Raw genomic sequence first — 17,565 nt, 5'->3', positions numbered from 1 at the left:
ACGTAAATTCAAATTCATTCGGGCTATTTTATCGTTTTGTTACTGTGTGCAGCGCCCTTCACTTATCGGCGTCAATGTTTTGCCCAATAGTTCACTCTTGTGCTGATAGCTTGCCCTCTCAATATTTTGTCAGCGTGTTATTTTTATATCATGCACGGATGCTATCAGAAAAAAAGGAGCGTATGTTTCGAAGTGTAACGTGGGATTCATGTCCTCGGCGAAACGAGATATTCAGTGAACCATAAGCTTCACATAAAAGGGCGCTCTGCTACATTTTTTTGGTGGTTTGCTCAATTTAGTCGCGATTAATTTCTTTATAATTTCTTACTGTGTGGTTTCTCCAATTTGTGACGTCACAACTTCGCCCGCCGTAGTCGACGCATCAGCACATGTTCGCGTTCGTGTCGCGAGTTTCAAATATAGGGTCATGTTAGGTTCAAGAGTGATATTATTAAAGGAACGCATGCAAGAAGCTCGGCCTGTGATATTGTTGGTCTTGAAACGTACGCAGTGGCTAACATATTTTCTATTTCCGACTTTATGCGCTAAGCATTTCATTTGGCTTGCAAATGACAGTAAATTCACTGTGACGTCTGCACGATGAGATAAACACGTCTTTCTTTTCTTTATATTTTCCGGAGGAGAAGGAGAGGCCACTGAGTTGTGGAGGTTTTATTCTTTTTGCTTCAGACCTTTGAAGAATTTAGATGCAGCTGATTGCAAACCATTCGCTCAGACCATCGGGAAAAACAAAACAATGTGCGACCTAGAGTGATGAATGTTTGACGCCTTCAGTTAATCCGTTTGGGTTCGCTTTCGCTAGACAAGATTCGATTCAATCAAATGCAACTAAGTTGATAAAGCTCCCCAAAAGCTTCTGCGCAGCCGCTCTGACGACGCCACATTGAAGCCCAAACTGCTTCTACATAATTACCGTACTCCGTTCGCAGCTTCGCCGATAGCGGGATCTTTAATTATAGGTACATTACTATGCTGCTTGTATCAATGTATAGAGAGAGAGAGATAGCAAAGGAAAGGAGAAAGGCAGGGAGGTTAACCTGAAATAAAATCTGGTTCGCTGCTCTACACTGAGGGACAGGAGAGGTAAAAAGATAAGAAAGTATCTTTTTTACAATAAGAAAGATAAGAAAGAGTGTGAGGGCACAGACACACAATGACACCCGATAACTATCACCGCACATTCCCACAGCGCTTTATCACGCGCAGCTCAATGAATTCCAGTTAAGGTTAAAGCCGTTTTCGCAGCTTTGTTATCCTTAAGTATTGTAGCAACGTGTTCATCGTTCTATGTCTCGGTGACTGAGGTCGGCATTTCAAGATGGCTTGCTCTGATTACAGCATGTTATCAAAGCGAGCTAGCGTAGTCATGAGATATTGTCTCTTTTCGATGTAGCGACGACTGCCACACATATTGAGTTCAAGGCTCTCCTCGCGACCAGCGACCACCCAAGTCTGACGTTGCGTCGCTGGCTTTTCCAATCCCGAAAAGCAAGTGACTTCGTAAAGACCACTCCCAGCCCTAGTCACGAAAACAGTCATGAAAGACTGATCAGAGATCTTGAGTGCATTTTATATAAACTCTTTAAATACTTAAGTTGTCTTAAATGGTTTAGGTGTTTGTCTTATTTTGGATAGGTGTCAATTCTGACGTCAGAATCCTGGGCACTTGTCTGCCGTTGGCAGGTGTTCTCAAACGTCGAAGGTGATTCACTATGTATTTCAGGCTTTCTTATGAGTCGAACATCACGCTTCTTCTTCTGTCGACTGTTACACGTAAGGCAACATATTACATGTTATTGGAAGGAAGGAAGGAGGAATAGACGGATAGACAGGGAGGTTAGCCAGTTCTCAGACCGGCTGGCTACCCTGTGCTAGAGAAAGGGGCAAGAGGAATAAAAGGTAATAGAAAAGAGATTGGAGTTTGCAGTTACCTTTTGATGTCACATTGCTCTCGACTACACAGTGTCTGCCAATCATGGCGTTCTGTAGAGTCCTGCTAATATACAGGGCTGTTCAATTCATTTTAATTAGATGCGTCTTGCAAACTCACCGGCTACAATTCGTAAATAGCAATAGGTGTCGTAAAATAATTAACTAAGAAGTTATAAGTGAATTTTTGTTAATTAGTCTAATATGTGTTTCGATTTCTCGTGCTACTATGTCCGCCTCTTCGAATAACCCCAGCTCAACAATAAGAATTATGCTACCTGCCACCGGCGATCTTTAAAAATCCAGTAAAGCTTAATTTAGAACACCAGGTATAATCAGTGTGGTTCGTCTTCCGCTATGATGTAGTTAAATTGAGTTACTGCTTGCGTAGTATTCTAATGAGAAAGCATAGTGGAAATTCTAAGTCACCGCTTTCGTGATGAGCAGCATTTCTTTTTTCGCCAGAGCTGTTTTGCGTCACCCTTGAATATGCAGCTTCGTTGGTAGCATTTGAACCATCGTTAAGGGCCATGTAAATAATTCAGCCCAGAAGCTTGGCGTCAGCCACAGTGCAGTACTCTGCAACGACCACCAGAAACGTACTGCAGTGCCTACTATAGAAACGTAAAAAATAAGCAAATAATTATAAATACAGCATGCAGACAGTCTGTGGCTTAGAGTGTGCTCCAACCAAAGTGCTTAGCTTGCATCATTTATAATGCGGGACACGTAGCTTGCTCGTGTGGCAAACTTGTTACATCCGAGTCATTTCCTCGCGTCGCCCACCTAAGCAGGGATTATGTCGTGTACCTGATCACTCGCACGTCTTGTCCCCATTGCGGGCGTGAATTTTTGTTTTGTATGTCGGAAGTTAGAGCCAACGGGGCAATGAACTGAGGGCTCCGCCCTACGATGAAGACGCCCCGCCCTACCTCATTATGAATATTTTTTTTCTCTCTCTCTCTCCTAGTTTTTTGTTCTGTCCTTGCCTTCAGGAGATGATTTACTTTCTAGACATCCTCTCGGGAAAATGTTTCATTACGACGACGGGCTGTTTTCACCACGGCGTTGCAAAAAACAACAAATGATTACCTCCGGTGGTGTGAAGGCGCGAACAGTGAACACGAAGAATAACTTGTATTTTCTCAACATTTTTTTTTCTCCGTCTCCGAATGGACGACAGCTTCTAGAGAAGAGAAAAGTAGGCGCTGGGCAACTATACAGCTTTCGCTACAGACGTCGTTGTTACCACCATACCGTTACATTCACCAAATATGCCCACAGCGTTCGCGAAGACGCACCGGCCGTAAATAATGATGTCACATCGTAAAATTTGGCCTAACGAGACGATTTGGAAGTCATTGCGCACTCTTGACCCATTGTATTAATGCCGCATACAGAGCAGTGCTGACAGGCACAATTGTGCATCTTCGCCATATTCGCCTTTGTGTCGTCTTTATGTCGCAAGAACAAACGACTTCTTACACAAAATATAGCGGTCATGTTCGCCACTGTGCCATGCGTGAAATGTACGAGACGACCTGCATTGCTGTGTCTAGTCTTTCAACTCATTTATGCCTTCCTGGGCCACTCTAATGTCTGAATTGAATATACGACGCGAACCATACTTTGAGATTCAGAAAATACTTCAACTTTGGATCAGCATCGACGGGGCCACCAGCGCAGCGCAGCCCCTTTCAACTTTCCTGATAGACACTATAGCCTCAGGCAGGTGCAGTGACTAGCTTTGGTTGTGGATTTCTTTGCACAAGCGATATATGTCCCCTTTGGCGCCATTGCTTTAATCTAATATAGCATGCTATAGGCGAGCCGTCAGGCATTTTTAAAGCGATTAGATTTTTTTGGCTTCTTCAACTGTTTTTGCGGTAGTCGATGGTGGACGGACCTTCACCGGCGCAATTATATCGGCTGATGAAAGTGCGTCCACCACCGACCAACTTTGCACGCCGGCGCTCGCGCGGCTGGCGACAACACACACATGCAAATCGGCTCATTAGTATGTATAACCACTTACACTACTGCTACAGATGTGCTGGCTAATGACTCTGTTCTCTACGGAATTACGCAATGAAATAACAGACGCTTCCTATAAATGTCCTCACTGCAACAAAAATTTTCGTCTTCCATTGCGTAATTTCTTTGATAAAGGATATAGCCTAATAGAAGCCTATGGCTATTCGTTTGCATTGACAGTCATCGTCGTGGGTTTCTGTGCAATTCTTATTCGAGAGATTTTTATTAAAGAGCTCATTTTACCTCTCCATGTACCGCCATCGGCGAAGGTGGCCACACCGCTTCGGGAGGAGATACGTCGTCGGGTGGTGCCCCAGAGGACGAGGCGCCCGAGCAGGCTCCGCCGGGCGCCGCTGACATGGAGCAGCAGCAGTCGGCAGGCGACCTGATGGGCTCACCGGCAGGTCTGCAGACCGGCAAGTTCGACTACTACGACTACTCGGACGACGCGGGTGTCTCGTCAGCGGCCGCCACCGCCGCCACCGACAGCGCGGAGAGGGCACCCACGCCGCAGGACAACGGCGGTACGATATACAAAATCTCTCTGACGAGGCGTTCAGTGAAAATGTTTGCACACTTAGCAACAGCGTTACCCAGGGTGTAAGGTCGAATCGATTGCTGGGCACAAATGAAGTTTTAACAGCGAAGCTGTTTAAGCCGGAGGTAGTCCGGTGGTGTACGCCCTGAATGTGGGCCGATCCTGGAGGTCGTGCAGAAAGGATGCAAGCGCAATGGCACATACCCCTGTGAACTAGCGAAGCTGTTTAAGCTCGAGGATGGTCCGTCGAGTGTACGCTGCAAAACCTCGCTCTGGCGATGACTTCACCATGCGTCGCCTAGCAACGATTCGCTCTAGCTGCGCCGACCCTCGCCACAGCTGCGTGAGCCATGACGTCTTCGCGCGCGCCGCATCGCTTCGCCTTAGCTTTGCCGAGCCATGACGTCACCGCGCCGTGCGGAGTGGTTGCCGCGGCTGCGCAGAGGCGGAGCTAAGCCGTGACGCCACTGCGCCGACCCACGGGATATATAGCTCCGCGTCGCCGCCGCGGCGACACAAAAGCCCCGCCGTCTCAGCGCTGGGCACATCGCCGCGAAGGGGCGGCCGAAGACGAGCGTCACTCCCGAAGAAGAGGAAGCGCGGCGCGAAAGCCACCGTACCACTACTCGAGAGCGAGTGAGACGACTTCGGTCCGATATCGAGTATCACGCCACCGAAGCGGCGGCGAAACGTCGGCGATTCGCAGAAGGTGCCAAGTTACGGGCCCGCGAAACCGAGCAAGAGCATTTGAGCGTCCAGATACTTTAATGACCGAGTGTTCGTTGCTCCTTGGGCTGTCGATGATTCCGGGGTGATCTTGCGCAAAACGTGGCCGAGTCTCGAAGCATAACCTCGCAAGAACTTGGCCAAACCGAGATAAAGCTTGGTGGGGTCGCCAGTTTCGCTGTTTGCCCAGTCTTCGAACCACTAGTGTGAAGCTGCCCCTAATTTTTTTTTTTTTTGCTTTCTGGTCGTTTTTTTGTGGCGATCAAAACGTTATGATAGCTGCGACAGACGACACGAAAAGTGCATGAAGTGAACTTTAAAAAGTACCGCTGTCAATTTATGCTGTCAGATATTTCGGTGCGCCAGGTGATCGGCATCAGCACCAGACTTGTGCACGTTACAGAAAAAAAAAACATTACCGATTACAATTACAATTATTTCTTTCAGAAATGTAATTGATTACAATTAGCAATTACTGCCCCACAAAAGTAACTGAACAATTAGTAAAGAGCAATCGATTACTTTAATTTACTTTCCTTCCTACTTTTATTAACATTGCACTGATACAGTAAACAAAACGAGCTGGCCTAGCTCCTTGGATGTGTGCTCTGCTGCCCTTGGAAGGTTCTTTTTCCTCACTAACATTTGCTTTTGAAAATTTTGTTCGGTTATCTTCCCCGAGTGCTTTTTTAGGACATCTGCAGTCACACTGAAAACTAGTTCGATGTGTGCGCTGGAGAGAAGGGCTGTGTTTAACGCACCAAAAGCTTGCGCACAAGATTCTGGTCATTCAATGCCGCGATGCTTGTCTCAGGGTCCTCTATGAAACGCAGCGCTTCATTGTTGCTGAGGCTATAGGGGAAGGCACTCCCGACAGGCCAGTGAAAAACCGGGAAATCATCCATACCATATTCCCCGACGTCATCGTCCGAAGTGGTCATCGCTATCGAGCCATAGAAGCGGTGCTTATATTCGTCGGCCAACATTGTGGTGGACCTCCTCCCGGCTCCCTTCACTCGTTAGCCATTTTTCAAACAACTAATTGTAATAGACATTTGTAATGGCCTAGTGGTAGACCGCCCGCCTCCGCTGCGGGAGGTTGTGGGTTCGATTCCCACCGCCGCCGGGCACCCACTGGTTCAAATGGGCACAAGCGTACCCCGGCCTGGCGTTCGGCTTCCTTCAGGGGTGATACGCTTGGGGAAGGAGCCTGCACCTTAAGTTCCCGTCGAAACCTTCGTGACCACTAAAAGTGATGTTTAGACCGACTGCCATGGCGGCCATTTGCCATGTGGCACCCCAAGCACCTATTGAGGTGGGAACGCCTTCGGGTAGAGGACAAACACCCCTTTCCAAACGCTGAGGTCCCATAATGGCCGAGCACCAGGCCGGGAGCACGCTTGTACCTATTTTACCGGTAGGTACCCGGCGGCAGTACTTGCCTCTCACAGCCACGGCGGATGCTCTTCAACAAGGCCGTCTGTGGTTGGACAAGAGGCGCCCAGAGACAACTCCTGAAATCTCTATTGGGCCCTATTTCGAGATGTGAACCCCCTCGACAGCCTAGCACAGGCCAGGGAACCTCTCTAACCATTAGAAAAAACCAGTGGCTTCCCGGCGGCACCGGGATTTGAACTCGGTACTTCCCGCATACGAGGCGGATGCCCTACCGCTAGGCCATACCCTAGAGGTCTCGTTCGCTAGGCCACCGTTTTGCGTTCAAAACAAAACGTTTCACGTTCACGTGTCATGTTCAAGTAAGTTCCTTGAAAAGATGGCCACAATATATAACGCAATTTAATATAAAGCTGCATATTATTCAGCCCTAAAAATAGCTCTCATGGGTTACCATCGCAAAAATCTATGTAAACGACCCACGTGTATACCAGACAGATAGAAACATACGCGTTTAACGGCCAACAACTTCTTTCTATATCAGAGAAGTCACGTGAAAATGGCAATAGGAATTGCCTTTATTTTTCCCATACAGCAAAATTGGGGAAAGGAATACAGACTGAAAGCTACAGAAGTGTAGCTTGAGTGCACCTGAGGCCGAACGTAAGTAAATACATAGCAGAGAAACCAAAATGCAGTCAACAATCAAAGTGATAACATAATACAAACAAGATTCCATTCAAAGGAACAGCAATTGAAAGAGTAAACATTCATATATATGGCATTAAAACGTTTCAGCATCTGAAAGCAGTATCACAAAAACCAAATAATGTCCCTGGCCCTCTTTGCCTCTCTCTCTATCTCCCTCTCTCTCTCTCCGTTTTATGTATGGTACGGCCACCACAAGAACGAAGCGGGCAGCGAGGGAAGAAAATCCCAGGGGAGCATGGTGTCGAACCACATAAGGCGACTAGACTAAGGACATTCGCAGCTGAAGGGGTGACTTGGGAAAATGTTACTTTTGTTCAAAAGTGCTTCGACTGGGGCTAGTTGGCATGACATGACTGAAGGTGAATTGATGCGCTGCAGAGGCGAACGCATGCGGACACTGACGAAAGAACAAGGAAGGAACACACGGACCTTGCGCTACTTGCAAGGTCGTTCTTTTTTTTTTTTCGTCAGTGTCCGTGTGTATTCACCTGTGCAGCGCGTCAGTTCGCCTTCAGTCACGTAATGATTGAGAAACTTTTGGAAACATTGCGAGTGAGACATGAAGAAGCATCAAGGGAGGCTTTGTCCGGCATGGAGGGACTTACTGTGACAACGAGTAGTGAGGATGGCGTTGAATGTGGCTGTGATTACGACGGTGATGATGAAAGGCGCAGCGCAGGCGGATAATTGTCTACTCCATGCCACGCCAGTCAGAATCACCCGTCGCATGACTGAGTGCAGGCTGGAGGGATGAAACGCAGGATGGTGGTAGAAACAAACGCGGAAACACAAAAATTAGTAGCCCTTCCCCTGTCGAGGAAATGGGGGTAAGCGAAGCGTGTCATGTGTTTCTTCGGTGTTCCTCCGAACGAATTGCACTGACGAGTACCACGTTGTGCTCGAACCACAGCCGATCACACGCACTGCTACTGGCTCCGAAGTTCCGGTTGAGAAACTCGCGTTGAAACCTGGCCGTCGCACCGGGGAAGTTGGCGCTAGCGTTGCCGAGGCGTGCACCACCGTTGTCGGGTTCCTGGAGGGGACGACGCTGTCGTTTGGCTTCAACATCGAACTCCCGCAACGCGGGGTCCGCGGCTCTTCGCTGACGTTTCGCCTAGGCTAGAGATGCCCGCACGCTAGAATCGGCACGTCGACGACGAGCCCTTTCCCGAGTGCGTTCATTCTGGATGGATTTCCATGAAACTGCTTCAAAGTTAAATCTGTCCGTTACGTAAGACAATGAATGGCTCATACCCCTATTAAGCAATGGCGCATACCCCGCAAACGCGGCCTCACCATTACGACAGAAGAGAAGTGAAATTGTACGCTGGAATAATTAGCGGCAACACAGCCAGCTGTGGAAGCAGATGACGACGACGAACGCGGGGAGCAGTGGCACAAGCGCGCGCCGAGCACGAGCGCTTGCCGACTACCTGTGCAGCTTCGAGAGGTGTTTTTTTTTAGTATTACATCGCTTGCGCAGGCTTGAGACTATTTTACGCATGCGTTTAGGTGCCACCATCTTGAGCTGTTAACGCTGCTGTTTTCTGTCTTTAACAGCGAAGTTTACGTTACCACTGTCGATTCGCAAGCATGAAATAGTTGTATAAATGCGTTCAGCGTTTAATGACCATGTTACGTGACTTCACGTCTCATAAAACTTAGAAATTGTTTGTATAACTGCCCGAGATGGCGGCGCCCATGAGTCGAATATAAAATCGTCTTACGCATGAAAACGCAATCTTTGTTTGAGTAGAAAGAAAGAAACCTGACGTAGCTGCGGTGTCGGTTCGCAGGTGAGCTGGATTACTCGCTATACGACTACGGCGACGTCGGTGTGGGCGGCATGGGCTCTGGCGTGTTCCGCCGCAAGCGGAACCTGCGAAACAGCCTGGAGGAATTGCTGCGCAACCGCCGGATTCACCGACGAGCGCTGCGGCTCAAACGAGACGCCAACATGGACGACTTGCTTCTCTTCCTCACCCAGATGGCCAAGCAGGAGCCGTACCCACTGTTCGCTGAACAAGAGGTATAGTGGCCAGTGCTCATTTACATGTTGCATAAGTACGTCTCAGATGTAAAGTGGGCGCTTCAAGACCCACATAAGCGTAGCGCAGTAATTTTCATTTACTAGTGTGCACACCGGACACGAACACTCGCCATTCTTGAACGTCTATTTGTCTATATTTAATAGAGAATGCGTTACATGAATGCATCATAACATTAGCGAATGAGCCAATTGAGCGTGTCTAGAAGGACTACAAGCTGCCACACTTTGGGCGTCTCTGGCCCTTGCACCATTAACCACCATTTATCGTCCTCACTATAAGCTAAATGATGCGCGACAAGTATATCCCTCACTTCGCTATAGATAGACTGAGACCATACCTACTGCGATGTCTCCCTTTTTTCTTTGGGGAGGTTGCGTATCTTAAGGACAAGATGAAACGATGGATTTTTCTAAGATCCCCCCCCCCCCCCCCCCTCGTCGGTGCGCCACTGTCGCTAATGATAAGCTCACTTCAACATTTGGCCCCAGCGCCTGCTTTTAAGAACTAAGCTTGCTTACAGCCTTCCTTGTAGATGTTTAAATTTGCTCACTTCCACACGCGCGCAAATCCGCCAGGTGCCCCAAGTGTCTCGCATCACACTCAATCCACCTGAGCCGGAGAGTCCTTTGGAGCAGTACCTGAACGAGCTCGGGACAATGAACAACGAAGAACGCGCGCGGGCTTTGGTGGCACTGGCTGCTCTGGCAGATCAGGAACAACTTCTACCGGCACCCATGACAGGACGACCCGTCTTCGAGGAACAGCAGGCAGAACCACTGCCGGACTGGTTCCAGGTAGGAGCGAGTCTTGCACGTTCGAATGATTATCTCACACTAGAGAAATGCTGTTAGGGTTGTTTGGGGTGATGAGAGGGGAGGGATCGTGCCGTAGATGCAGTAACTGTTTAGCTAAATGCAGTCACCTGAATTATTTCGTGGTAGAAAAAGAGCTGTCTGCACTCACCAATGTTGCTCATACTAGGTAATCTGACATCTGATAAGAGGCAATGCGTGGCGCATAACGTGGCCGATGGCAGATACGTTTAGCGCGTGATAATAAAAGTTGGAGTCGAGCGTGCCATGGTTCGCGAGAGATAAAGCAAATCATAAGAGTTTGGACAGGAGAGAGCCTAGTTAGCTACATTACTCAAAGAGAGAGATAAGGTAAGAGTCAAGTTAAACAGGCCAAAATAGGCGAAAATGGAAAATGATAATTCACGCACGCTAGAAACGCAGACAAGAAACAAATAAACAAATAAATAAATAAAGAGTAGAAAAAGAAGGAAGAGAGAAGGAAAGAAAAACAGGATTCAGATTTGGAGATCTAACCTACTAGCACCAATTTCCCAGCGCTGAACTGGAAAGAAGGCTAGATCGAGGCAGCACGATAGCATAACAATAGCGTGCCGAGTTTGCTTTCTGAGCAACTAGCACTGCTTCGTGGAACTTCCGGCTGCATAACAGTTATTGCCTTGCAAGAAACCTTTACGTTGGGGGTTTCTGCAGATTATCGATAAGAGAGAGAACTGAAGAAATTATCAATTAATTCAATTTCTCCCTATAACGATGTGCTAGCGTCCTGATTAGAGATATGCGGGCCGGGAAAAAATTATAAATCGTGGCGGAAAAAATTGTTTTCTCTCTTTTGTTTTTTCAGCACAGAGAAAGGGAAAAAAAAGCCATTAATATTTACAGATGCAGTAATATTTGCCTTCCTCTGCTGTGCAACATACGATTCTACTAGCGACGGCGACGACATGAAAACGGCAGCATAGTTATCAAGTGTCTTCATTAAATGCTTCCAGTTTCGTTTTGAAGGCGCAGTGCAGCTTTCAAACGTAGTGGAATACAGGACGCCCTCTTGGGTTATCTCGTGACATTAGGAAGGATAGCTTATGACGGCCCTATGACACATTCAAAGAGAACAATTTTTTTTTGCAGAAGCTATACTTGATCCCCAAGCATTTAACTTTTTCACAAAGATTTGCCATGACCTGCTTCTCAATCTCGCTAAATTTAATCTCGGTGTGGCACTTGTAATTGTGCCAGGGAAACGGGCTAAATTCTTCGCGCTCATAAAAACACTCATAACACTACGGAGCGCTTGCAAAGGGGATTGATTGCGCAAAGGCTGAAATTACCAAGCCATTTCGAACTTTACTACGCCTCACCAATTACCTGGCCCTTAGTTTCACCAAACGTAAACAAAGTGCCTTGTTTATTTCACCGAGGACAACGGGCGTGCTCGTATATTGCATAGAAATGCCAAGAAAAAATAAAAACAGGGTTCAATTAGTCATGTCATAAACCGGGTTCCTTGGTATTCCATGACCAAACTTCTGCCCACGCAAAGTTTGTTCAAATATTAGCTGTAAAATTAAAAAAAAGACGCTGCAAAAGGTCTTAATTAACCTACACAGAATAAACATTCATAGTTCATCACTCTTAAAAACACTCACAGCAGGCCTCATACTAACACAGAAGTGTTGAAGGGCACGTGCCCAATGTGCCACCTCCCCCTTTCGTTACGTCACTGCTTCCCATATACATGTCTGTGGGCGGTGAACTCGGAGCAGTACCACACGAAGGGCTCAATCACGGTCGCAGAGTGCGCATTCGTAGTTCGCCTCGAGCGATCCTCTTGTTTTAGAATGTAGGCGACCGCCGAGTCGCGGCCAAAACCATTGCCTGCCATAAAAAAGAAAAAAGGTTTCTGATCGGAAACTTACGTTTGGGCCTAGCTTCTGCACGGTGATTTACCTCCGTGCCTCCTTGTTTTTATTTGATCAATGCACAGGTGAATCGGCGTTCGCGAGGCTCCTTCTACCCTCAGGACTACCGGTACCTTGTGATGCCTCCAACGCCTCAAAAGCGCAACGTAGGCGCCGACCACTGGGGCCGCGTGCTCAGGCAGCGCCGCCGACAGCAGCGATCGCAGGACCAGGCTGACGTCAACAGGCTATATGCACTGGCTGGACTGATGGCTCAACCGGACCAGGAAGACCTTTGGCGCGAGCCGTAGAGTCACCAGGCGGCCCAAGGCTAACCTTGCCGAAAACAGACCGGAGCTGAATTGTAGTGCTGTGGTTTTCCAACGTTACCAGTGCAAGTTGTCAATACGGAGCAAATGCTCACTATTGCTTGCGTGGGGAGGCCACGTGCCTGCATGCAGAACACAAAGGAATGCTCTCGCGTACGTTTGATGCTAAAAATGCTCGCCAGCACCTTCGGATGTCGACATTTTACTTCACAATGACGCATAAGGGGGTGTCGAGTTCTAGCCACAATCCTTTCCTTCAAACAGTGCTCCTTGTTGGCAGATTAAGCGCAAATTATGGAGTGTAAGAAATTAGGTGAGGTCGCCTAAGAATGAATATTGTGACGTACCATAGCAATCGGAAGCTTGGTTCGTACTTCAATTGTCTAGGGCGAACGCCTCCACATTTTCCGTCACTGTAATTCCTCACATTGCAGACAATGAAAGATAAATTGTTATCAGCGTTGTCAATTGCAGTTAGTTCAAAACTGCAAAAAAAGAGGGCAAATTGGTTTTCGAGCAGATTGGATTTGTTGTGGAAAGAAGGCTGAAATTTTGAAGAGAGAAACCTTGTGATATACTTTGCAAAATATTGCATACTTTTTAAAGGATGTCGATCTTACCGCTGACAGTTGTCGAAACAATCTTGGTGCGTGTCTAAACATGCACGTACGTTGGAATCTTCAACACAGCTGTAAAAAGAAGCTGTACACTTTTCGTCGGCAGCTGCAACGAAGGCGTCTTCGTCAGGTAACGATCTCGTTTGCGTCATCATGCAACGGTGAGTAATGTTGCCACAGCAAAAGATAAAGAAAATGTGTTCCGTTCAGATGTCACATACTTATGACAGATACAAAAAGACGCGCCCTGGGTATTTCCATTACCTATTGTATCCACTTGTACCCAGAATATCTTTGTACATCCTGCTCTTAACAGGCAGTTGTGGAAAGACAACATGTGTGTCATTTCGTTGTGTACACGTTGTTGTTTAACATTTGCGATCCGTACATTAAACACACCACATTAACCTAGTGGCATGCTTAGCACTGTGCGTAACACTCCAGTAATGATGTGATGCAAACTGCCCTTATGGGTCAGTTTTTGGCGAATACCATCGTGTTTTGTCTCATCCAAGCACTGTTGTGAGTTATACTAACCTTGACATGCACAGGTAACGATGGCAATCACGGTAGTTAGAAGGCGAGACACATTCCAAGTGGATGATGTTAAGGCAAGGAGCTGCCTTGCAAATCAGTATGCTTGTTTTGAGCAGTCAGTATTGCTTAAAGTTCTTCGGCCGTAAAGCTCCGGCGACAAGACCTCGATAGGACTGGTAGAGTCCCCTTTAAAAAATGTTACCAAATAACTAATACTAATAAAGATCATCGGCATGCTGGACCAAAATTAAAAGGGAGAGCGAAAAAATTGTTACTCTAGCTTGGGCATTTCTTGTTGGCCTCTTTGAAAGTAAAACTAGTATTGATTCATACTGTAGTCACATACGCAAAGTCTTTCCCGTGAAAACCGTAATTTGTAATGAGTTCTATGCCATAGTTTTTTATCTTCTGTTTCGAGCATATCTTTCTTATTTTTGCTTTATTTACAAATGTGTGGCTTCTGCAAACGAAGTAAGCTAACAGCCAGAACGTGGATGACGGCAGTCGATGTCTCGGTGCTTTACGGTCGCTGAAATTGAGTTTGTGAAAAGCACTTTGCTTTCTTTTCATTCATATCCCTTAAGTATGCTTTTATAGGTTTTTAGAATTGGCAGGGTCAGCAAGTCATAAATATATATTTTATGAAGTTTGTGTATACCGTTTAAGCCATTGAGGGTAACGGTGGATCTAGTAGGTCGTTTTATGTCTCACTTCGACGATTTCAAACGGCACTGGTATGTCGAGCGTCATGCCTTGTATATCCCGCTTAACAGTTCTGTTTTACAAGTCTTTCTCTGCCATATTTTGAGGTGTGGTTTCTGTGTATTAAGTAGTAAAATTGCAGGCCTTTGCATTAGAAGTACGGGTGAGAGCTTTATGGACACAAGAAATCAGAGTGTGAATTATGAGAAAGCTATTTCAATTTATTTGAATCCATATCCAGAATATGTGCACGTAGATCTATAGAACAAGTAAAGTGATAAGTCTATTTTCCCAAGTTTACCACTGTTGTTTACACCGTGAACAGTGTTGCTACTCGTCTACGTCACTCAGCCTTTTTCACACTATACGAACCAATATAAAAATCGAGACATTGAAGATTTGTTCGAGAGGATAGATGAAGCCAAATGTGGACCAGGCTTCAATAAGAGGGGCCAGATATGAGATGTTAACCTTGTAACGATCTTCTAGTTTGTATGTTCTATGACGCAGTGTCGTTCTTGACGGAACAGAGGAATTGCAAATGTGGCAAGCGATGCGTTCTGTGTGAGGTACCCGAATTTCTGCATTTCCGTATTTATACTAGTGTAGAAGGAGCTTTCTCATCAGTGTTTATCTTAAAATTTTCTTGGTGTTTGCGTTTTTACGCATGTTTTCAGCCCTGTGAAAAACCAACCAAATTAGCGAGCGATCTGCGTAGCTCTCCGTAGCAATGTCATGACTTGTGTTGTTGGTCATACGGCGTGTGTTCGGCTGCATAAAAAGACACGCATCTAAATCCCATGAAAAGCGCTGCCTCATTTGAGCTGGCGCTGACCCAACCTTTGTAAATGTTAGCTGCGGAACCAGAAATGATGTGAAGCCACTAGCTACGCAAAAGGGGCAACGCCCATCCTAGGACACCCATAAGCTGTCAAATACATACTGGAAGACGCCATGAAACAACACTGAAACCGAATGTTGACGTTGTGCTATGTGTCTTCGCTGAATGAGGAACGCCATTCTATGCGCAACAGTGTTTTCAGAACGATTACGTCGCACAAGCTTCAATAACTGCGCTGAGCGACAATCGTACGAACATTTCCTCAAGTTTTTGTGTCTATGATGAATTGCTGTTGCGCTTGTCGTATTAACTCGAGGATACTTTTGGTTGGCTTACTAAAGACGCCCTTGTTGGTCCGCGTAACCAATCCCAGCTCTGGGTTCAGTCTTGCCAATGGTGATATCATGTTCGTAAACTCGCCTCGTCGTTCATATGTGTTTTTGAAAGCGCTTCAAATACTGAACAAAGCTTTTCCTAAGTGTTGACACTGCTTTTTGTAACCTTGGCGTTTTGCAACCCCGGTCGTGTGTGTTATAGAGTTAATGTGTTCGCGCCGCCCCGCTCGCACAAAGCACTACTTGTCTAGAGAAGGTACGTAAAGGAAATGCCGAAATGAATGTTCCTCAATGTCTTTCCTGAAATCGTCATGAAGCTTTCAGCTTTGCTTCTTCAGCCGCTAACTTCGTCTGCACGTGATAATTGTAGCATCCTGAACAATTAGCGCCCTGTTCATCGAACCAAGCGGCCCAGCTCCTTGCTATCGGCTACGTTTTCAGTGTTTTATTTTGGGCGAACGTTTCAGAGAAAATTGCCGCGCTTAGACATTTGTACAGCAAATATTGGCTTAGGCTGCGGCATTGATGTTGCGGCATCGATGTTGCGGTCACTTGAGCAATGAAGCACAGCAGCTGATGGAAAAGATGATCAGAGGTGAGCGCCTCGGCTTGGGATTTTACGATTAAATTCCGCACAGGAATATTCAAGGCCGGATAACGCTATAATGCAATTTGTAGCAACAGTTCCTTTTGTTGAAGCATAAGAATAGAGAAAAACACGAGGAGAAGTTTGTAGTGACAGTTCCGCCCCGTGCCAGCCGCTGCGATGGATGGTTTTGGTTGCCTGGAGTCGTTGTTAAAGGAACCTACCAACACACAGGACGGCGTGGCACCTGAGCTGTTGTAGCCGGCGCACGTCTTTCAACCAGCACTACAACCTGGAAGAGAATGCTTGTGGAAAATCCTGTGCCGTTTGCGCGCTCTTGCGGCACTGTCACAAGTACGCAGAAGTTAAACATACGTGATGGCGCGATAACTGGTCACAAGCCCTGGACTGTTGGCGCTATGATTTATTTTCTAGAAGTTTGTGAAAATGGCTGTTACCTGTAACAAAGAGAAAACGGGGGCCCGGAAGTCGGTAGCTTTTGCTTCTGATATTGCAGCATGTGATCGCACAATCACACACCGGTGATTCGTAGGTTGTGCCCGAGTTATGCGTTGAAGACAGACTGTTGAGATGCTGTTGTTCATCGTCGTGCATATGAACCGTAGTCCCAGAAATTTGCTGAGTGCATTTACCAACAAAAAAAGTGAGACATGTGTGTCGGGACTTCGGCACGAGATGTTACCGATGGGCTTGTTATTGGTGATAACTGTTAAACCGTTTGGTGAAGGCAGAGTTTAAATGAAAGCGCGAATGTGCATTGTGTACGTGACACTAACGTGTAAATGTATCATATATGAAAACATGGCGTGGCTCGCATTTGATCAAATGTGAATAAAGGATGTTTTTGGAAAATGCAAACAGGCGTGCTTGCGTATTCGATATAGCTTGTGCCCCTTTTACCACAGCAACTACTTTGAAAACGGATCTCCAATGACACCCGTAGTGCACACAGAGGAACATCGTTCGCAGTGTACGCTGTAAGTATTTATACATATTATATGTTCGGGACTTTTGTGAACATTTTGTGTCAGCATATTCAATGAGAATGTCAACCAGTTACTGTTGGAAATATAAGAACTACGCGACGAAATAGTGAAATAAAATTTATGCCCCTAATATTGCTTGTATAGGAACGTTGTCTTTACGACATGAAGTAAGAAAGCTCATAAGAAAAGTGTGAAAATCATGTGCATGACAGTTGATTTGTTGAGAAGCAGTGCGGGTTCGCTTGACAACATTGTTCTTAAGTCGTATGACAAGAAAGCTTGAGCACAACATTGACGAAAACATAAGGACGAGAATACAATGGCACTACTTCAAACTACCTCTTTTAGTCAAGGCACAGGGTTTTAAAGGTCGAAAACACGTGAAACTACAACCAAAGAACGGCACAATACATACTTGATGCGACAATTAAGAATAAATGTACAGAAAAACAAAAGGGGATGGTTGCACCAGATTTAAAACCCCGATGGTTTTCAT

General features: G+C 46.3%; 1 protein-coding gene across 1 annotated transcript in view; it reads left to right on the top strand.

Annotated features, from left to right (window-relative positions):
- Positions 1-16,960, top strand: part of LOC119461019 (uncharacterized) — a 53,826-nt gene extending 36,866 nt beyond the window's left edge. Inside the window, exons 4-7 of the mRNA XM_037722192.2 lie at positions 4,254-4,508; positions 9,151-9,383; positions 9,981-10,199; positions 12,202-16,960. Of these exons, the coding sequence (XP_037578120.1) occupies positions 4,254-4,508; positions 9,151-9,383; positions 9,981-10,199; positions 12,202-12,426 (932 nt within the window). The 3' untranslated portion in view covers positions 12,427-16,960. The remainder of the gene's footprint in view (positions 1-4,253; positions 4,509-9,150; positions 9,384-9,980; positions 10,200-12,201) is intronic.
- The last annotated feature ends 605 nt before the right edge of the window (positions 16,961-17,565 follow it).

The sequence above is a fragment of the Dermacentor silvarum genome, chromosome 8 (genome assembly GCF_013339745.2).
Source record: "Dermacentor silvarum isolate Dsil-2018 chromosome 8, BIME_Dsil_1.4, whole genome shotgun sequence".
NCBI lineage: Eukaryota > Metazoa > Arthropoda > Arachnida > Ixodida > Ixodidae > Dermacentor > Dermacentor silvarum.
The sequence above is the reverse complement of the archived record's forward strand: the minus strand, read 5'-3'. Positions and strand labels throughout refer to the sequence as shown.